This window comes from Nuphar pumila, chromosome 12 (genome assembly GCF_984573655.1).
Source record: "Nuphar pumila chromosome 12, dmNupPumi1.hap1.1, whole genome shotgun sequence".
Lineage (NCBI taxonomy): Eukaryota > Viridiplantae > Streptophyta > Magnoliopsida > Nymphaeales > Nymphaeaceae > Nuphar > Nuphar pumila.
Window position 1 is genome coordinate 33,966,149 of NC_143260.1, and position 21,837 is coordinate 33,987,985.

Consider the following 21,837-nt stretch of genomic DNA (forward strand, 5'->3'; position numbering starts at 1 on the left):
TTGTTATGTGACTTCACCACATATTTCTTATGGAGATGTATGTTTCACCCGCCTTCTGAAAGAGAGATCCTCTTTCTTATGAAACACTTTTTTCATAGGAAAGGGCATGAAACAAACGACAGAGCAATTTAAAACATTGAAAGGAGTCGTAGTAATATGTTTGCTGCGTAACATTGCTTTAAACCAAATAATATTTTGTAGGGCATTAGAAATTTATTTGTCCTTGCTGTTTACAGTCTAGTTGAGGCGAAATACAATAATCAGTTCCATGGTATTTGATAAATTGTCAACAAACCGATTCGAAATTGTAAAAGGATTTGGAAGAAAACGGGTGAATTGTAACACTTTTTATGCAAGTGATATTTTTTCTTCTTTCTTTCCTATTTCCCCCTCCCCAAACTAAGCAGCAACAAATCTTTCCAGTTGTGATTTGTGAAACTCTGTAGAGGGCTTTCAAAGACATCACCTTGGTGGTGGTAAAAATGCACCCTTGTGATAGTCAAATGCCATCAGGTCGCCACTGAAAAAGGTGATCAAGCTCATAGTAAGATGCAAATGTCCTAGTCTACACCTGCTATGTTTAAACCAACTTAATTTTGATGAGTTTGATTTTAGGGATTCAAATTAATGGTCTGCAGGCCTTGCAGCTATACTAATTGCCGTAAACATCCAAATCATTGAAGATATCAACATACTCCAGTTGCATTTGTTGAATGTTAAATTGTTCCTAAACGATGGCATCAAAGGAGATAGCCGGATGGTTTAGGGCACATAATCATAAATAAGCAAATATGCAAAGTTTTTAGAATTAAGATATCAGGAAAAAATCATTATTTAAACTTTTTTGACAGAAAAAATTTATTATTTAATTGATAAAAAATATTTGACATCTTATAATGTTCACGTGTCATAGAGTCACATGTTGTGTCCTATCCCCTAGGCATGAGACCCTAATGGTGCCCCTCTGTGACATAGGTTAAAGATGCTCCCTAGTCTCCACCAATGCAGTTTCCCATTTCATGGCAAAATGGCAAGAAGGCCTTCTTAACTAAAAAGCATTACACAATTAAGATAATCTAGAATAGAAGAAGGGGATGGTCCACCCACCTCTCCCCCTCTTCAAAATCTGCATGTAGATATGTTTTTTGGCAAATTTGACCGTACAGATGTGATCTCTATGGTCTTTCTAGGTGCTCACATTTGTGTTCCGGTCCTGCACCGAGTTCTTTTTGAAGTTTTAAACCTTCCTTTTTGAAATATCGGAAAATGTGCAAGTGAAAGAAAGCAAATCAGGTTACCCCTGACCGTAATTCAGGTTTTTAAGTTTGTTGTTAGCCATTCATCCGATAAGTTCTAGATGTCATTGCCTCATCAAGCCTAGCTTCTAAGCCCAAACAAGCTGGACAATGAACCAAGCCCAACACAGACATAAGTAGATATATGCTTACTCATGCCACTGAGAAAGGTCCCAATGCCTCTAGCCTGTTACATTCTTGCTCAAAAGCAGTTAAAGCTTCAAGATAGAGTTCTTAAAAGGCACTACTGTCCCTTGTTTTCAGAGGGAATCAATCATGGCCATCAAAGGAATCAAAGGCCCCCCATTCAGCTTCCAAGTAAGATGAAAATGATGGATCAAAGAACAAACAGTGCAACATAACTTTGTGCTCCATTCCATTTTATGTCTGTTTAAGCTTTGATAAGTTAAACTGGAGAGTAAGGCACAATCAAGTTTAGGGTTCAACTTGTGATGAAAATCTGAATTTCAGTTAAAATCTCTGTTTCAGATTCATTTCTCTCATTTTTTCCAGGAATAAGAGGAAGCAAAATGCAGGGGGTGACATCAGAAAATAGTTTTGCAGACATATGTTCATGAAGGAACAGCATAACAGCCAGTTCAGAAGTCCACCCATGCAGGTGGCTTCTGGTCTGGGAAACAAAAAGAAGATTTACTTGGAATTCTCAGCTCTTGGTCTCCATAATCCTAGCCTGTACTTGTGGGTGAACTTCAGAATCAACTTCCTCTGCAATTCAATGCAATATCAAAATTTTGTCAAATCTCTCAGCCAATTTTATATTATTTCATCATGATTTAAAATATCCTTGGTAAAAAAAAATACCATATGGCATGAATTAATAGGAAATTTAGAGTTCTAATACATATCAATATAACTGAACGATCAGGATTGAGAACAAATGTAGCAACATTTTTAGACATCCAGACTCAAATTCAGCATATGACACCATCAACAAATCAGTCGTGAATCCAGAACCTTCAATTAATTCCATCAAGAATGAAAGACAAAGAAAAAGAGAATTTCCATAGAATTCTGAATCTTTCAATCATTATGTTATTTACAAACTACATCGATAGCATTTAGAATGATTCTAGCAACATGAGAGAAAACAACTTCCAGTAGACCTAGAACATGACTTGTTCCCGTTACCATTCTTATTTTCTTATTTTTCAGCAAAGACATTGTTACTAATGCTATCAATTTTCTCCAGTCTGACCTTTAGAAGGACCGACCTATGCAATATCTTTTAAGTGCTTGCCCCAATTTGACTTTTGGGAAGTTAGATTTCAACTGCGACAGAAGTGAACACTGTGAGTTAAGAAGTTAGATTATAACATTTTAAAGTTTTGATGAAAATATTGTCCCTTTTTTGAAAATATAGAATTTGCATGGAAGAATATCTCAACTAAAACATCATTTAGACAGCACAAAGGAGCATGTAGCTTAACAGATCCAAGTATTTAACAAAAGATATAAATGACAAAAATAATTTGCTTCTACAAAAATTAGAGGGGGGAAATGAGAAAACAAAAGGAGGCCACAGAAATTAGAGACTAGAATATGTTTGAACCAGGGAAAGAGCTTCCAAGAAAGTTGAAGACATTGTTGGGAGTGGTAAAGCTAGTGTTCGTGACTGTTAAGTGTAAAAATTACTCTATCCTTTTTGTATGTATATAATATATTATATATATGTACATATATACATATATATTTATTGTAAAGTCGAATAAAGTTGACTTTACACCAATTGTTGGGGTTAATACAAGAGACATCTTATGGAGAAAAGCTTTTCATCGGCGGTGACCTTAATGGACATGTAGGCATTAGTAGGGATGGATTTGAGAATATCCATGGAGGCTATGGTATAGGAGAAAGAAATGAAAGTGGAGAAAGGATTTTAGATTTTTGTTTGTCCTATGATATGATCTTAGCAAACACTTGGTTTAGGAAGAGGGAGTCTCACCTAGTAACATTTAAAAGTGGGGTTAATACGAGTCAGATAGATTTTTTCCTACTTAGAAAGAGAGATAGGGGTTGTTGCATCGATTGTAAGGTTATACCAGGAGAAAGTGTAGCTACACAACATAGAGTCTTAATTTTAGATCTTAGAATTAGACAATGCCGCAAAAGGGATAGACATAGGATAGATCCTAGAATTAAGTGGTGGGCACTGAAAGGAGCTAAACAAGGAATGTTTGTAGAGCAGGTAGTTAAGGAAGTTGATTGGTGTCTCGAGGAGGATTCAGAATCAATGTGGAATAAGATAGCGGGTGGTATGAGAAAAGTAGCTAAGGAGGTATTGGGTGAGTCTAAAGGCGGTGCACCACTAGGTAAGGATACATCATGGTGGAACGAGGATGTCAAATTAGCTATTAAGGTTAAAAGAGAGTGTTATAGAAATCTAAGTAAGAGTCGTGATAATGAGAATTTGGAGAAGTATATGATAGCAAAGAAGGAAGCTAAAAAAGTTGTTCGAAATGCGAGGGCTAAGGTATATAAGGAGGTTTATGACAAGTTGGATACCAAAGAAGGCGAGAAGGATATTTATAGGCTTGCAAAGATGAGAGATAGGAAATCGAAGGATTTGGGTATGGTTAGATGTATCAAAGATGAAACGCAAAGGGTTTTAGTCAAAGATGAGGAGATTAAGGAGAGATGGAAAGATTATTTTGATAAGCTATTTAATGATAGTCATGCTCAAGATCTTGGAGACTTCTCCATTCCTTTTCATGAGATAAATCGTGACTTCATGCGCAAGATTCAAAAGAAAGAAATTGCAGAGGCTTTGAAGAAAATGAAATCAAGAAGGGCAGTTGGCCCAGATGGTATACCTATCGAGGCTTGGAAATGCTTGGGAGAGAAAGGTTTAGAATGGTTGACAAATCTTTTTAACTTGATTTGGCGAACAAATAAGATGCCTAATGAGTGGAGGAAGAGTACTTTGGTGCCTTTATATAAGAATAAGGGTGATATACAAGATTGCACAAACTATCGTGGTATAAAACTCATGAGTCATACTATGAAACTTTGGGAGAGGGTGATTGAGTCTAGGTTGAGGAAGGTTGTCATGATATCGGAGAATCAATTTGGTTTTATGCCTGGAAGATCAACTATGGAAGCTATACATCTTCTTAGACAACTTATTGAAAGATATAGAGAGAGGAACAAAGATTTGCATATGGTTTTTATTGCTTTAGAGAAGGCATACGATAGAGTACCTAGGGACGTTCTCTGGTGGACAATGATGAAGAAAGGTGTTTCTCTCAAGTACATTAGTATAATTAAAGATATGTATGAAGGAGTAGTAACCAATGTCCGCACTTGTGGAGGGGTGACAACCAATTTCCCGATAACGGTTGGGTTACATCAAGGATCTGCTTTAAGCCCTTTCCTATTTGCAATAGTGATGGATGAGCTTACGAGATCAATTCAAGAAAATGTACCGTGGTGTATGTTGTTTGCTGATGATATTGTTTTGATTGATGAGTCTAGAGCTGGGGTTAATGCTAAGTTAGAATTATGGAGACAGACATTGGAAGCTAGAGGTTTTAAGTTGAGTAAGAGTAAGACTGAATATATGGAATGTCGGTTTAGTAAGCAACGAAGTAGTGATGGGAGTGTAGTGAAGCTTGGTGAGCAAGATATACCGGTGAATGATTATTTCAAATATTTGGGATCCATCATTCAAAAGTATGGAGAAATTGATGGAGATGTAAATCATAGGATAAAGGTTGGGTGGATGAAATGGAAAAGTGCTACTGGAGTGCTGTGCGATCGTAGAATGCCATTGCGGTTGAAGGGAAAGTTTTATAGGACGACTATTAGACCCGCTTTACTATATGGTACGGAATGTTGGGCTGCCAAGAGACATCATATTCAAAAAATGAGTGTAGCTGAGATGCGGATGCTTAGATGGATGTGTGGAAATACAATAAAAGATAAGATTCGGAACGAAGAGATACGTAAGAAGGTAGGTGTTGCACCCATTGAAAATAAGATGCGAGAGAATCGTTTACGGTGGTTTGGACATATTCGGCGAAGGCCTAATGATGCTCCAGTTAGAAGGTTGGAGAAATGGGAAAATATATTAGTTAAAAGAGGTCGGGGTAGGCCTAGGAAGACTTGGATGGAGATGATAGGAAAGGATATGAATGCTTTGAACCTCACCGAGGACATGGCGTTGGATAGAAATGATTGGAGGAAAAGGATTCATGTGGAAGACCCAAAATGAATTTCTTTTTTGGTTCATATCGCTGACCCCAATTGTTTTGGGATGAAGGCGTAGTTGTTGTTGTTGTTGTTGTTGTTGTTGTTGTTGTTGTTACACCAGTTGTTGGGAACTCAGCTCAACATGTAGATTTGTGTTGGGAACTAAGCCCAAGAGTCTAGTTGTTGGGAACTCAAACCAACAGCTAGATTTGTGTTGTTGGAACAAAACCACTAGATTTCTAGTCCAATGGCTAGAGAGGACTTTCTCTATATATGGGTGTGCCTACTGTGAGTAAGAGAGTGATGGTTAGTTTTAAGTTCTTTTGTGTGTTTTTGAGTAAATTGTAGTGAGGCCCTTATGTATTTATTTATTTTATGTATTTTTGTTCATTATGAATGAAATCATTTATTCATATAACTCGTATCAAGTTTTGTATAATGTTAGTATTCAAATCCATTTGGATTGGCATTTGGACTACAATTTGGAATGTCATGGGTTCCGTGCTATTTCGTAACATGGTATCAGAGCAAGGCATCTAGGTCTTGGCATCTTGTTTGTGTTTGTGCTTCAAAAAAAAAAAGATTTGAATTGATGTACGGCTTGGACTCGAGACGCGTATTCCGGTATGTATTTTTCTTTAGATTCTTTACTTTAAACTTTTATGGTATATATTTAAAAATGTATTTGAAATATTGTGGCTATTTATTAAAAAAAAATATTGGGATGATCATCATTATTAGGGGATCATGTTCTTGAAAAGAAAAAATGGTTTCATAAAATTTCACACCGTGACTAACAAAAATTTGATGAGTGTCAAGATCGTAGACACGATATCCAACTTGACTATATGGATATCCTATGAATACACGTCTCCGAACACGATTGTCAAATTTGTGAGTGTGATATATGTTAAATGCATAACAAAGGCACCCAAAGATCTGAAGATGGTCGTATTTGGGCTCTTTGTTATGCAGAACCTCATAAGGGGTCTTTCCCTTCATTGGTTTTGAAGGAAGGCAATTTTTCAAATAAGTTGTGGTGGTGATGCAGTCCACGTCGGAGGAGGAGTGAAAACAGAAGCCCACCGTGAATCAGTGTGGCCCAAACTCTTTATTATTCTCAATAAGTTTCAATAATCAATGGGAAAACAACCAATAGTAAAGGAATGAAAGAAGAAGAATGCAGGTAACAAAGAATAAGCAAAGAACCAAAAAGAAATGACGAAATAGGGGAAATATGCCAATCATCGGGCAGCTCAAGGAGGTAGGCATTCAAACCCAATCGCCGAAGGATCCTAAAAGGGCCATACTTCTTAGGACTTAATTTGCTATAGGTGTCTACAGGAAAACGCTCGGGACGCAAGTATACCTAGACGAGTTGACCGACCTGAAACTGGACATCACGACGACCCTGATCTACGAAAGCTTTGTAGGCCTCGTAGCTTTCGACAAGTTTGGCACAGACCTGTCTGTGAATGTCACGCATATATTCGACGGCATCAAAAGCATCGGGAGCTGGAGCTGGAAGATCTGACACAGGGGCTAGGTCAACGACATGGGTGGGTGACCGACCATACACCACTTGGAACGAAGATTTACCAGTAGAACGGTTAATGAAATTGTTATATGCGAACTTGGCTTGAGGCAATACGAGGTCCCAAGTTTTGACATTTTCCCCTACTAGGCTCAGTAACAAATTTCCTAAGGTGCGGTTCACAACTTCGGTTTGGCCATCGGTCTGGGGGTGATACGCACTACTGAACTGAAGCTTGGTCTTCAACAAGGCCCATAACGATTTCCAAAAATGACTCATAAAACGCGTGTCACGATCAGAAGTGATTGTGTGAGGTAGACCATAGAAGCGGGCAACGTCCTTGAAATAATAGGACGCTACTAAAGAGGCATCGGTGGTTCGCTTACACGGGACAAAGATAGCCGTTTTGGAGAACCCGGTCAACAATGACTAAAATTGAATCAAAACGACGTGGCGTTCTGGGGAGACACACGATAAAATCCATGGATACTGTTAAAACATATGTAACAATACATCTATATATATATAAATATAGATGTATATTCACCATAATACCCGATAGGGGTATTATGGTCTTTTCACAAGTACCCAATAGGGGTACTTGTCTTATTTCTTTTATTTCACTGTTTTTTATTTTTTGTTTTTTATTTTTAAAATGTATTTTTGGATACCGAAAAGGGGCCCCACAATGGAGTCGTTGGGGCCCCCAACGGTCACAATTGTGACCGTTGGGGGCTCCCAACGACTCTATTGGGAGCCCCTTTGGTCTCCTTTTCTTATAAATAGGGGGAACCCCCCTTGTATGTTGTATTGCTCTTGATCCTCTTCAATAATAGTGATATTATTTTTCATGTGTGTAGCCTTTTTATAAGGCCCTTCGTATATCCCTTAGTGGATTTCCTCTCTTATGCTTGTTGGATTTGTCCGTGTGGGACATAGTGAATGCTTTAGCATTCTTGGATTCTTCCGCATATTTCATTACATGGTATCAGAGCCATACGATCTTCTAAGGTAAAATCGTGTATCTCTCTACTTCTTTTTTTTCTCACACCTCCATTTTGTAGCAATGGAAGTCAAGATTGATCTATCATTCAAGCTCAATGGGAAAAATTACATGATGTGGGCATCTGCAATGGAGAATAATCTCAAAGGAAAGAAGCTTTGGGGTTATGTAATGGGAACCGTTCTGGAACCCCAACTTAAGCTCACAAAGATGGAAGAACATCAAGAGAAAGCACTTGAAGGCGATGCTCGTCTCAAGGCTATTGAAGATTATCATCACCAAATGGAAGATTGGGAGAGCAACCATGCAAAAATCCTAGCATGGTTTATGAATAATGTTGAACTTAAGGTATGTGCAAATATTGCAAAATTCCGCCGGGCGAATGAAGTTTGGTTTTTTATGAAGGGTATGTTTACCCAAAAGGATCTTGCAAGAGCTTATTTTTTGCAAGAAAAAGTGAGAACCACAAAACAATGTGACATGAGCATACAAGACTATTATAGTGCTCTAAATCCTTTGTGGGATGAATTGGCTCTTTTAGAGCCTAAATGGGTGTCTATGGAGGATGTGGTACTAAGACAAAAACAAATGGAACAAGATAGATTGTTTCAATTTTTATTTGGGCTTCGTCCCGAATTTGAACAAGTTAGATCCTCACTTCTCCATAGATCTACGTTTTCTCCCTTAGAAGAGGCTATTGCCGAGATTACTCAAGAAGAGACTAGGCATAATATGGGTAAAAGCATTGATGAAGTTATTGCCGTATCCAAACCCGGCAATCATGTCAAAACATACAAACCACCTCATTTTGGTAAGCAAGGGAGTGGTGGAAGAAAAATGATTATATGTCATCATTGTTATGAGTCGGGGCATATTAAACTCGTTTGCCCAAAGCTAAATGGAGCATTCAAGCCAAAGGTGGCTTCCGTTGAAGAATCATCCACCAAAGAAGATGACGGCCAAAACGGGGATCTCAAAGATACTATTGGACAAATTTCCTTGGCTCTCCAACAATTTCTAAAGGCTACTTCTTCCACCTCCGGTGCCGCCATTGCCTCATCATCACCTCCCGGTACGTACTCTTGGATTTTAGATTCCGGAGCATCTTTTCACATGACTCCTCATGAAAATGCATTAACCAATGTGCACACCAATTCAAAAATATCTTGTGTCTCTACGGCCGATGGAACTTTTCTCAAAATAAATGGTGTTGGAACTCTTGATTCTAAAAATGTTCAAAATTTCCTTGTTCCAAAAGTTAGAATAGTTCCAAAATTAAATCTTAACCTCTTTTCCGTTTCTCAAATAGCCGACCATGGATGTGAAATATCTTTCTCATCCCAAGGGTGCTTTGTGCAGGATCTCCGGTCCGGGAAGCGGATTGGGCAAGGCCATAGGAAGGGAGACCTTTATTTTATGGATAACTTAATGCTTCCAAATACCTCATTTTGTACTTATGTCCAAGACAAAAATAGTGAAACTTGGCATAAAAGGCTTGGACATCCAAGTTACTCTAAAATGTATCTTTTTCCTTTTGGACACAAGTTTTGTAAAGAAAAAGATATCAATTGCAAATATTGCATTTTTGGAAAAATGAAGTCTATTCCTTTTCCAATTAGAACCTTTGTGACAACAAAACCTTTTGAATTGGTGCATTCCGATGTTTGGGGACCATCTCCGGTTCTATCCAAAGGTGGTTATTCGTATTATGTTACTTTTATTGATGATTATACTACATATGTATGAATTTATTTTCTTAACTTTAAATTGGAAGTTTTTAACTTTTTTAAAGAATTTCATGCGAAAGTTCAAAATCAATTTCAAAGTCAAATATCCATTCTTAGATCCGATTCAGGTGGAGAGTACTTATCAAATGATTTTCAATTATATCTAAAACAACATGGCATTTGTCATAAAAAATCTTGTCCAAGAACTCCTCAACAAAACGGTCTAGCGGAAAGAAAACATAGACATATTTTGGAAACCACTAGATCCTTACCGGGACGAAGATGTAAAATGGTGGTACCAAATTGGTTTTGAAACAATGTAAAAAAAAAATTAATGAGACTATGAGTCTCGGACTTATGTCGCAAGAGGTAGACCCACGTGCATCGACTATAATAATAAAAAATAGTTAAAAAATGTCACAATGAATTAATTCAAAAGGCTTGGAGGTTAAGATAAAACTATTTGGAAATGGTAGTCTCGTTTGTTTCAACATATGACATATCGAACAATGATCATAAGGAATGCATTCATTCACTTTATTGGAATTAATGAGAATTTGAAGTCTTGAATTCGATAAATGTGTAAAGAAATGGCTTTGAATACATTAGGTTCAATAATGAACCAATACACATGCACATGAAGTGCAAATATACCCACTAAAGGGAACAACACAAGCACATAATGTGCTAACACAAAAACCCACAAAAGAGGCAAAATGCCAATAAGGCATAAGTTAATATCATTGAAGAAAATAAGGGTGTAACACCCATTACATGGAGCAAAAGCTCTTCCAACTAATGAAAAATACAAAAGGGAAATCCCCTATTTATAAGCACAAAAAGGGACCACCTTGGGGGCTCCCAAATGAGACGTTGGAGAGCCCCCAACAGTCACATTTCTGACCGTTGGGGGCTCCCAACGTCTCTATTGGGAGGCCCCCAATATGGTACGAAAAACAAAAAATAAAAAACAAAAAATAAAAGAAATATTACAATGCATATTCCAATTGGAATATGCATAAAATGACAAATTACAAGAATACCCTTGAGGGTATTTTAGAAAGAGAAAATATATATTTATATATATATAAATAGAGATATGTATACATATATATGTATACGTATCTTTATATATATATATATATATATATATATAAATATATATATGTACATTTAAGGATTATATTTCAACATACATATATGTGTACGAGTACACATATTTTAACACCCCCCCTCAATCTTTGCGGGGAAACAAAAAGATTGAAACAAGTCGCAAGACTCTAGGAGGCTTCGGTAAGGATGCAATTGAAACTTGAAAAGGCCTTCCTCCAATTGCCTTCTAATGGTGAACACATTTCCCGAACCATCCAGGGTACTTCTCTTTATCCTATCTCCAAGATCCTGTGGAATAACAACAAAGAACAAGTAAAAAATATCTTTGCACTTTACTCAAATGGAACATTCCTAACAAGGTGCAAAATTATAACTTATGCATAGAAATTTGAAGCACATGATAAGATAATTACTTCAGCATGAAAAAAAAATTTAGAAAACCAAAGTTTCAAAATCATATATCATGTTAAAGAGTGAGCGGAAACGAATTGCAAGAATGCATAATGCATTCATAAGGTCCAACATTGGATAAACACAACCCCATAATGGGGACTAACAAAATGGTCCAATAAGGGACACCACAATAAGCCTACAAAGAGGCATAAGCTACATATGCTTTATTGAATGAGGGCCTAAAAGGTCATAATGAGCATATGCATATACTATCATAAAATGAATTAACACTTAAAGAAATCATTAATGAACATGCTTCAAACATACTTTAGTCAAAATGAATACAAGAGTTCAAAAGGTTTTAAAAGAACACGGATACAAATGTCCAAAGGCATGACGAATATGAACTTCAATAAGAGGGGCTTTATAAAGGTATATTTAACACGCATAGATCAACAATAGAGTTTTTCACATCTTTAGGGAGAAGATCTATGTCAAACAAATATCATAAATAAGAAGCATGATTTGACTAAGTATATTAAAACATCCACCCAAGATTCAAGAATGAATATCATTTGAGACAAAAGACTCATTTTGCATATCAAATACAAAAGTGGCCGAAAAACTGTAAGCACTTAATATATAGATTAAGTGTTAAAATATCAATTTGATTTAAAAACATATCATAGATATGATTCACTTGTATCTAAAAATACAAGTTATGAATGAAATTTTGCAATTTTCAATAATAGTTCATCTACTACAAGCAACTACCTCATTAGTCCTCCAAAACCTACAAATCAAGTGTATAAGCTACTAAAACAAGAACATAACCATAATGCCATTAAAGGTCAAAAGACACACACAAAGGTGTGTAAAAATACCTCTTGTCTACATATAATAATACTTGAAATGAGTGTATCAATGACAAGAACAAGAGAATACACGCCACCATGGACCAAAAGCATCTCTTGTCTACGTAAAAAGACACTAAAAAACAAGTATGTTTAGCTACTAGAACAAGAGTATCAAGTCAACCATGGGCTAAAACACAATATATCTCTTGTCTACATAAAATGACACTTGAAATGAGTGAAAGAAGCCAACCATGGGCATACATTGCAGCGACTAGAACAAGGACACAAATGCCAACATAGACTAAAATCACACACCATGGTGTGAATCAACGTGCCTTGTCTACATATAATAACACTCAAGACAAGTGTGTTCAGCTACTAGACCAAGAGAATAATGTCAACAAAGGGCTACCAACACACAAAGGTGTAATAAAATTCTTGTCTACATATGAAGACACTTAGATAAGAGTTATAAAAGGAGAAGACTTTTGAGGCAATAAAACTTGTAATGACAAACATATAAATAAAACCTTAAATCAATAGAACAATATTCTTCAGAAAGAATACCCATAACAACAATATTTTGGAATAAATGTGTGAATATACACACACCAAGAACACTTGTGCACAAAAGCACAAAACACAAATGTGCAAACGTACTCATAAGATTCATAAACAATAAAAGGTTGGGCAATAATCCCAAAAAACCTTGATTTTAATATACCTTAAAACATTTAAGGTTTCAAACATCATATATCCATCACATTTATATATAAATAAGAGCATCCATAAGATCAATGGCCAAAATCAAACGAGTGACACACTCATAATTAGAGATCATATACCAAATCATTCTAGAGTCCCAAGGTGCCCATAACTCACCTCAACCACCATCTATAATATGGCAAGTGGACAATCTAAAATGACATAACACAAGGTGCTCATAACTCGCCTCAACAACCATCTCTAATATAACAATAAGGCCATAAAAAAAAACGATTTGATGCATCATATAACATGTGATGGATAGAAGATAAAATGCCATAAAAAGGCAATGAACTTTTAGGGAAAACATTTTCTAAATATGTGATTTTACAAAGAGGACCGATTCAAAGGTCCAACATAATTAATCACAACAATATGCCATATAACAATAATGTTGTATATATACGAAATTATGTTCAATTATGATCATTATAAAAAGACTTAATAAACACAACATGAAATATTTAAGCTATGTCATGTGTGAGAAAGGATTTGGAATAATCAAGAAACAAATCAAGTCTTTATAATTTGCAATTATATGTATACCAAGATGCAAAATGGCAATAATCTTAAATGTGCAAATTTAGGACATGTACTAAGATATTGCGGAAGCATTTATAATGATAAAAGAAACAATCTTACAAGTCCATTAAGGGATAAAAACAATCACAAGCCCTAAAGAAGGCAATAAAAATATCTCTTTATTGAAAAGAGAGTACCATGTGAAAATGTCTATGAATAGACAATACGCATACAAGCATAAATATTTTATAAAAGAAGTGTACGAAGACACTCTCACAATCACTTGAACAAAATACGCAAAAAGTGTAATAAAGGCAAACATGCAATAATGCATGTATTTCATAAAAGGAACAAATGCTTGAGACTCTCAAGCTTTAATTATGCAATTATATACTTGATAAATGCAATTTAAGACAAAGAAGATCATATTATGGCCAATGTAGGCATCCTTAGAGATACAATCAAGAGGTTTTGAAACCTTATGTGAAAAATATGTTTAAAAAGTTGCATCATTAGAAGAAAAATAAAAAATTAATGAAAATCTTTTATACCAAAGGATGCAATAGATACACTATGCACTCTATATAGTGTGAGAAGATTTTAAAAGATCTTTCCTAATGAACACAATGGTTCATACAACATATTTATCACAAACAATTTTTCAAAATTCTTTAAATAAACCAAAACCATTGAGAGACTTTTAGGAGTTCATAAATATTTATCATTAACAAGAGCTACTTAGGGTTCATAAAAAAGTAAACAACAAAGATTTAGATGTGAGAAATTCTCATACAAGAATTATATCAAAATAAATTTTTTTTTCACAAAAAATGCACTAAAAACCATACACAAGAGTTTTTAAGCAAAGATCATTAATTTAGCAAGAAATCATATATAAAAAGTTAACTTATAGGTTAATTACGAAATTCTTATGGAAGAATCATAAATCTCACATAATTGAAAACAATTTTGAAAAACATAAATTACTATTATATGTGATGAGGAATCGATAAATATATAAACAAGAATTATATATTTGGACAATAAACACGTTTACCAAATTTAAAAAGAGATATTTTAAAATATATGAACACGCGAAAAGGAAATAATTCAACTATCAAAAACACTAAATGTGCAAGAAAAAATAGTTTCATAATGCATAATATGTTAAGAAAAGAGATACATACCGAAAACTTCTAAAAAAAGAGAGAAACAATGAATACTTCACCATTTCTTGAGCACCACGCTTTCCGTTGCACCAAGAGACAACCCCATCGTGACCTTGCTCTGGTACCATGTAAAGAAATGGCTTTGAATACATTAGGTTCAATAATGAACCAAAACACATGCACATGAAGTGCGAATATACCCACTAAAGGGAACAACACAAGCACATAATGTGCTAACACGAAAACCCACAAAAGGGGCAAAATGCCTATAAGGCATAAGTTAATATCATTGAAGAAAATAAGGGTGTAACACCCATTACATGGAGCAAAAGCTCCTCCAACTAATGAAAAATACAAAGGGGAAATCCCCTATTTATAAGCACAAAAAGGGACCACCTTGGGGGCTCCCAAAGGAGACGTTGGAGAGCCCCCAACGGTCACATTTGTGACCGTTGGGGGCTCCCAACGTCTCTATTGGGAGGCCCCCAATATGGTACGAAAAACAAAAAATAAAAAACAAAAAATAAAAGAAATATTACAATGCATATTCCAATTGGAATATGCGTAAAATGACAAATTACAAGAATACCCCTAATGGTATTTTAGGAAGAGAAAATATATATATTTATATATATATATATATATAAATAGAGATATGTATACATATATATGTATACGTATCTTTATATATATATATATATATATATACATTTAAGGATTATATTTCAACATACATATATGTGTACAAGTACACATATTTTAACAAAATGTCCATGTCCAGCGTGCCAAAAAAATGAAGAGGAAACATTAAATGTGCTTTTATCATTGATCTCAATAACATAAAGGTTGCCCTGCAGCCTACCCGCTCCAATCTTCCTCTTCAAGAGTGGGTCCTAAAACAAACAATGATCCTTCTTAAAAATGATTTCACAATTAAGATCTTGGATCAATTTACTAACAGATATGAGATTAAATTGGAATTAAGGAACATACAAAACATTAGACAATTTAATTTTTGGAGATAAAATGATATAGCCAATATGGGTAACATGAGTGGAGGATCCATCGGGTAACCCGACGGGCGGATACAAAATTGTTTTTGGAGCAGTTATGTTATGCAAGGAATTGGTCATATGATTTGTAGCTCCGGAATCAATGATCCATATTTGTGACATGGACAAGCAAACAAAAGGTTTTAAGAAGGTACCTGCGAGATTGGCCATGGGTGGTGAAATTGGGTTACCTAAGTTAGCAATTATCATAAGTTTGTCATACTGTTTTTGGGTAAGTCGAGGGACTGGAGGGTTGAAACTTGATGTCTCTTGACTGATGGAAGCAAGATCGGTGTTTGCTTGGCCATTGAAACGAGCATTGGATGAGCCTCTCGATCGGTTGAAAAAACCATGGAGAAAATAGCATTTAGCTTTTACATGGCCTAGGTGGCTACAATGGTCACATTTTGGTCGTGGACGACCTTGGAACTGTTTGGGATGGTCTGTTTTTGCTACAACGGCCACCAGTTCATGGATGGGAGTGGTTCATGCAGTCGCTCCTCCTGGATGATCAACGCAAAAGCCTTGGAAAGGCTTGGCACGAAAGTCATAAGAAGCAGTTGACTGCGAATGGGGTTGTAGTTGTCGTTGAGTCCTATGCGGAATTGCATAAGTCCATCCTGCTGTTGAAATTCCTCAATGATCTTCATTACTTCACACGAACACGAAGGGATGGTGGTGTACGTTGAGAGTTCATCCCACATCCCCTTCAGTTTGATATAGTATGCAGCTACGGACGATTGATCTTGTTTGAAATTGATTATCTCTTGCTTGATTTGGTATATTCTTGGGGCATTGGATTGCGAAAAACGTTCATGAAGTTTTTCCCAAACTTCGGCAGCAGTGTCAGCATAAATGACGCTAGATGCGAGATCTTTACTCAAGAAATTGAGAATCCATGACAATATCATATTGTTACACCGTTCCCATGCAGCTACAATGGGAGCTGGAGAACTAGGCTTGAGAATTGTCCCTTAAATGAAACCTAGTTTATTTTTGGCTATCAAGGCCATGGACATAGCTCCATGCCACATGGAGTAATTGTCTCCATTGAGTGGCTGGGATACGAGAGATATTTCGAGATTATCAGAATGGTGTAGGAAAAATGGCTTCGCTGATGCTTCAAGATTATTCATCGGGTCGATCACGATAGTATTGGTGTTGCTGTTGTCATCGGAAGCCATGGAGGATTGACAGCAACTTCACTGCTCTGATACCATGAAAGAAGACGAACTTGATGGATAAACTCGAGTTGATTATTTTGTTATTCAATACAATATTTAAATTTACAGTGAGAAGTCGATCTATCTCAATCCCTGGAAACATGCAGGGCTGTTAACAAATGATAACAGCACATGGTCGACTACCCTGGGAGCTGTTACAATAAACTATAAAAGGTATCGACTATCGTGAGAGTTTGTTACAGTAAAATACAAATCATGGTAAACCATGTAAACTAAGTAAATTTACATGCAGTAATTCTAATAGAAGTCCCCACCACACCACCCTCTCAGACTATGCAAAAACTAACAAAAGAAGAAGGAAGATGCCACACGCAGATCACTTCCCCAATAATAACCAATCGCATGAACAACTTAGCTTTGCCAAAAGAGCCTCCCCCCCAAATGATAGGAATTAAAAAGGGACAAAAGACCAATTCTGACGGTCCATCTATGCAGCAGGGATAGCTTGTCCAAATTCCACCAAGTTCTACAGAAGGAGACCAAGTTCCGAACAAGATATGCCAAAGACAAAACCATTAAGACAAATCTGAATCTAAAACTGTTTTGGAATTATGGATTACAGGATTCACCATAATGTGTATAAAAATCGTTTTCTACCGAACATAGAGAAGAAGGTCAATAATATCCACTTTATACCAACAAACTTATCGAGGTAGTCTTGCATCAATCGAATGTTTTCATATGTTCTTCATTTTGCCCTATCATTTGCTATCACCAAACAAGAACACGACACACACTAAGTAGAACAAGAAAAAGAAAGGCTACATCACGAACCACATAGCTTAAGTCATCCCTTCAAAAAGGAAAAAGAAGAAGATTTGAGACACAAAAATGCTTGCAAGAAAAAGAAAGGCTAAAGAAGAAGGTCAATAGTTCCGAACAAGAGTAGAAGATTTGAGACACATACATGCTTGCAAGGGATCCCAAGCTTCTTCAGCTTCAGTGTCCGGGTGACCAAAAGCTTCTGGAAGTCTCCAATCTCAGCCTCGAGCTTGGGTATGTGGGACTCCACCCCTTTCCCCACACCCTGCAAAAACTCCGGAATGCCGACCTTCACTGCAATACATGTTCCCCACAAAACTTGATAAACGAATACATAACCAAAAACTCATTCAAATCAAGAACACCCATCAAAATACCAAACAAACCAAAAAGACTCGAATCGAGAGCACCCATCAAAATACCAAATACCATCATCCCCAATATGCCTTAATAATCAAAAGAAAAACAACCAACAAAATATAATAGATTTTTTTTTGGTTGGATGGGAAAAACAAGGACAATTTCAGAAATGGAGACGATGGGATTGCACATACCCACGTATTGATCAGAAGTAGAGAAGAATCTCGTGAACCCACTCAGGAAAAGGGGTGAAAGAGCTCCGCTGTTAGAGATGAGACGATTGGAGAGAGAAGCAGCCATCGCCATGACTCTTCCTTCAGGGTTGCCTTACCATACCCTCCCCACTCACTTGTAAGCGAGCGTTCTATTGCTTCTTCTCGCTTTTGAAGTCTCTCTTCTGGCGGCCCAGTGGCGTAGCTAGGATTCATGTGAGGGGGGGGGGGGGGCAAACAGAGGTGTAGCAAAAAAAAATAATTTTGTGTGATAGTAAAAATTTTTTTTAAGATAAAATAAAAAATGGCTACAATTATTAATAAAAATCTATTTCATATGGACGAATCAAACTCTTTGCTGCAGTCAGGGCTGGGCTAGGACTGGGCTGGGCTACAAAAATGGATAAAAATCTATTTCATATGGAATCAGGGCTGGGCTAGGACTGGACTTTTTAAAAAAATAATTTTTTTTAACTGTTTCGGGAGGCAGGACTGGGCTACTACGCGTTTGCTTCTGGGCAGCAATCGCTGGTTAGATGCGAGCTAAGACAGGCGAACTCTGACCCCCTCTGAGTCTGGGGTTGAGTTCGCGCTTGCCCCTAGTTAGGGTTAAATAGAGGTGATATTTTGAAAATATAGTCAATGTACGAGATTTTAGTTCCTGTTTTAAACAGCTAAAAATGTTGATATGCCACCAGAATATCGTGAAAATATCGTTTTCCTGTGGATATCGTGACTTTATCAAACTTTTTAACGGCTCAAGGGGAACATATTGACAATCAATCATCTCTGATAGGTGTTATAACACTTTGTTTGGGAACTGGCAGTTGGGATGAGAGTTTATGCATGTAAAATTTTTTTACTCCAAGAAACCGCGCAGAGACCCAGCCGCACCTGCTTCAGCTTGCCTTACTTAGGTCTCTGTCCATGTCGAAACAAAACTCCAAAGGCTTACACTTCGACCCCATAGAGTCACCAAGCTTCGGCTTATTCAGAAGGTGTGCCCATGAGATTTGAACCTAGACTGCCCGTCAGACGGTCCAGGCCCCATCCCACTACACCAAACCCCTTGGGTCTTTATGCATGTAAAAACTTATCAAAGTGAAACTTGCCTCAATAGCACAGGCTGGTGTGGACCTCAATCTGAATCTCGTCTTTCAAATTAAGCAACTTACAATTTGTCCCTAAAGACGTTGGGTAGCTTTTTTTTTTTTCTTCTCAAGCAAGTTTCAGGTGCTTCTCATTGGCTTGTTCCAAAGAAGTCTCACCTACCTTGAATGGTTCATCCGAGCCTGACTCTATCAAGACATTCATCGAGCTGGCAAACAGTGGTAGATGAGATGATTAGGGATGGCAGTGGACCAGGGGAAAATAGACATGAAACGGGGATGGAGGCAGGGATGGAGGTTAAAATAAAAAACCTTGCCGGGATGAACTTACGCTTTTTCCTGCCCCGCCCCGCCCCATCCCGATCCCTACCTTACCCCACCCCACCCCACCCCACCCCGTCCTCAATCCTTCTTTAAGGGTGACAATGGACTGAAGGAAAACGGGGTCCTGCCCCATTTGGACTGGGAATGGAGGACATGAAACGAGGATGGAGGTTAAAATCAAAACCCATGTGGGAGGTTAGGATTTTGAGACGGGGCGGGGGTGGAGACCTTGTCCCCCGCCCCAGCCCCAGTCCACTGCCATCCCTAGAGATGATTGAAAGAGTGACATTGAGGTGATAGTTTATGCAATTGGTTAGAGATGTAGATGGTTCTGATACAAGTAATCCAAGTTGAATATTTGATTGAATAAGAATCCGTTTAATCCGATTCAGTAGCTAAAGTTGGATCCGATTAGACACGGATTCAGTATCATGTTTTTCATCCAAATTCGATTAAAATCTGAATTGGAATACATATAAATGTCGGATTTTAAGCAAGTCAGATCTGGGTTGCGTTTTGGCTGATTCCAATCCGACTCTTAATCACAATTTAGATCCAATTGTGCCAGATTAGATTTGGTCGAATTTGCTAATGCTTAGATCCAACCTGAGTCCGACCCATTTACATCCCTACATTGATTTGTAACCACATACCCCTATACGTGGCAGCTGCCAATTCCAGGCCTCCAATTGACAGTTCCCAAACAGTAAACGGGCACGCAAATTTTCTTACAAAGTTCGAAGTTGGAACTTTGCCAATTTTTGAAATGTAACAGCTTTAATATTAAATATTTTTATTTACTTAATGCGAGTATTGCTTGGAAAGAATTCATCCAATGACGCTGGACAGTATTTTGGTTTTAGTTTTTTCTGGATAACCTGTCTTTTGTTTTTGTGTCAATAATTTAGTTATGTTATTTTTGCAATTTGTCATATAACTTAATTTTTGTATTTTATATTTTAAATCTTCAATATTTATTCTTTTGAAAATATCTTTTAGATACAAAATGCAAATTCAATTGGCTTTAATTACATTTAGAAAGCTCAGTTTGGGAGATGACAATTGAGCAGATTTGGTGGAAATGAGTTGGACGGAGAGAGAAAAGATTTGGAAAGCATTGAAGGAATTGGTCTTATTTGGCAGCACCCTCTGTTCTTTTAAGAACTTATTTTACTTAATTCTCTTTGATTCTCTATCTTGTTTGGCAACTTGTTTTTTTTGTGAGATAAGCTGTGAAAACTACATTACTCATGCGTCCATAGAATGAGAGTTGGTAAATAGAATCTTTATTTACTGGCAGAAAGATTTTTATTTTTGGAAGCGAGAAAATAACAAGAAAAATCCAAAGTAGAAAAGAAAAAATGTCAAATTTTACAACCATTCCAAACAAGAGAATTTTTGAAAGAAAAGTTTTCCTAAAAGTGTGATTTTTTATTAGGGCAACCATCTCTCTCTCTCAGAGGGGCTGATCGACCCCCCCCCCCCCCCCCCCCCCTCATTTTCTCACATTTTTCATTCCATTTTTCTTATGCTATACAATAAGTGAATTTTTTCATTTAAAAAATTTGTCATATAAAAACTTCTCATAGACAAAATTTTATGTTTCTACGAGAATTTTTCTTTCCTTTAAAGAGACGGATTTCACAAATACCTCTTCTTTGTCAAGGAAACCAAGACCAGAAAAAGAGCAAATAGAAACATGGGCTTCCCTATTTTCATGAATCTACCAGTTTTCCTTCCCTTTTCAAACATGTTAAATGGCAGTCCACATCTTTCATATTTCTCTTATTGGAGGAGTGTGAAGCTTGTTTACTACTTAGATATAAATTCTTAATTTCTGTGGATCCAATTTTACAGGGTGTTGTAGGAGGGTAGGTCCCCTTGTCGGTAAGGTGGGGGTTCGGAGGCCTAGTCCACGAGGTAGATTTTTTAGAAGGTAGTTCTTTAATTTTATTATAGACTCCTTGTTGTATCCAACAACGACTCCGTGTAAAATTTGTATACTCTTTCTATTTAAAGAGGCATTCTCCCTTGTAGTGTATCACAATCAATAAAGAAGAAGGGTCAGTGAGGTCGTTGACCTAGGCAATTTTTGTCTGACCACGTAAAATCCTTGTTTTCGTGTGCGGCTGTTTTTATCCTTTTATTTTTTTCGTATTTTTTTCCTCGATCCTTCCATAGGTAAAA

The 21,837-nt window shown here is 36.8% G+C and overlaps 1 protein-coding gene across 2 annotated transcripts; it reads right to left on the reverse strand.

Moving 5' to 3' along the window:
* Positions 1-1,607: 1,607 nt before the first annotated feature.
* LOC149820628 (uncharacterized) lies at positions 1,608-18,418 on the reverse strand. Of its 2 annotated transcripts, none has more exons than XM_089982134.1 (3): positions 18,200-18,418; positions 17,791-17,939; positions 1,608-2,021 (listed from the first exon to the last, which is right to left on the reverse strand). In XM_089982134.1, exons 1-3 carry the CDS (start codon positions 18,309-18,311, stop codon positions 1,947-1,949), a joined length of 336 nt encoding a protein of 111 aa, XP_089838260.1. In that variant the 5' UTR covers positions 18,312-18,418; the 3' UTR covers positions 1,608-1,946. The 2 variants fall into 2 exon arrangements, with proteins under 2 accessions (XP_089838260.1, XP_089838261.1); XM_089982135.1 differs by lacking the exon at positions 1,608-2,021 and adding an exon at positions 2,371-2,585.
* Positions 18,419-21,837: the final 3,419 nt, after the last annotated feature.

What these genes read in the sequence shown, in the direction of transcription:
- LOC149820628 (XM_089982134.1), bottom strand. Translation starts at nt 18,311, where the DNA reads ATGGCGATGGCTGCTTCTCTCTCCAATCGTCTCATCTCTAACAGCGGA. An exon ending in TACTTCTGATCAATACGTGG is followed by an intron (nt 17,940 to 18,199) that starts GTATGTGCAATC and finishes CATGTATTGCAG; the next exon opens with TGAAGGTCGGCATTCCGGAG. An exon ending in TTGGGATCCCTTGCAAGCAT is followed by an intron (nt 2,022 to 17,790) that starts GTATGTGTCTCA and finishes ATTGAATTGCAG; the next exon opens with AGGAAGTTGATTCTGAAGTT.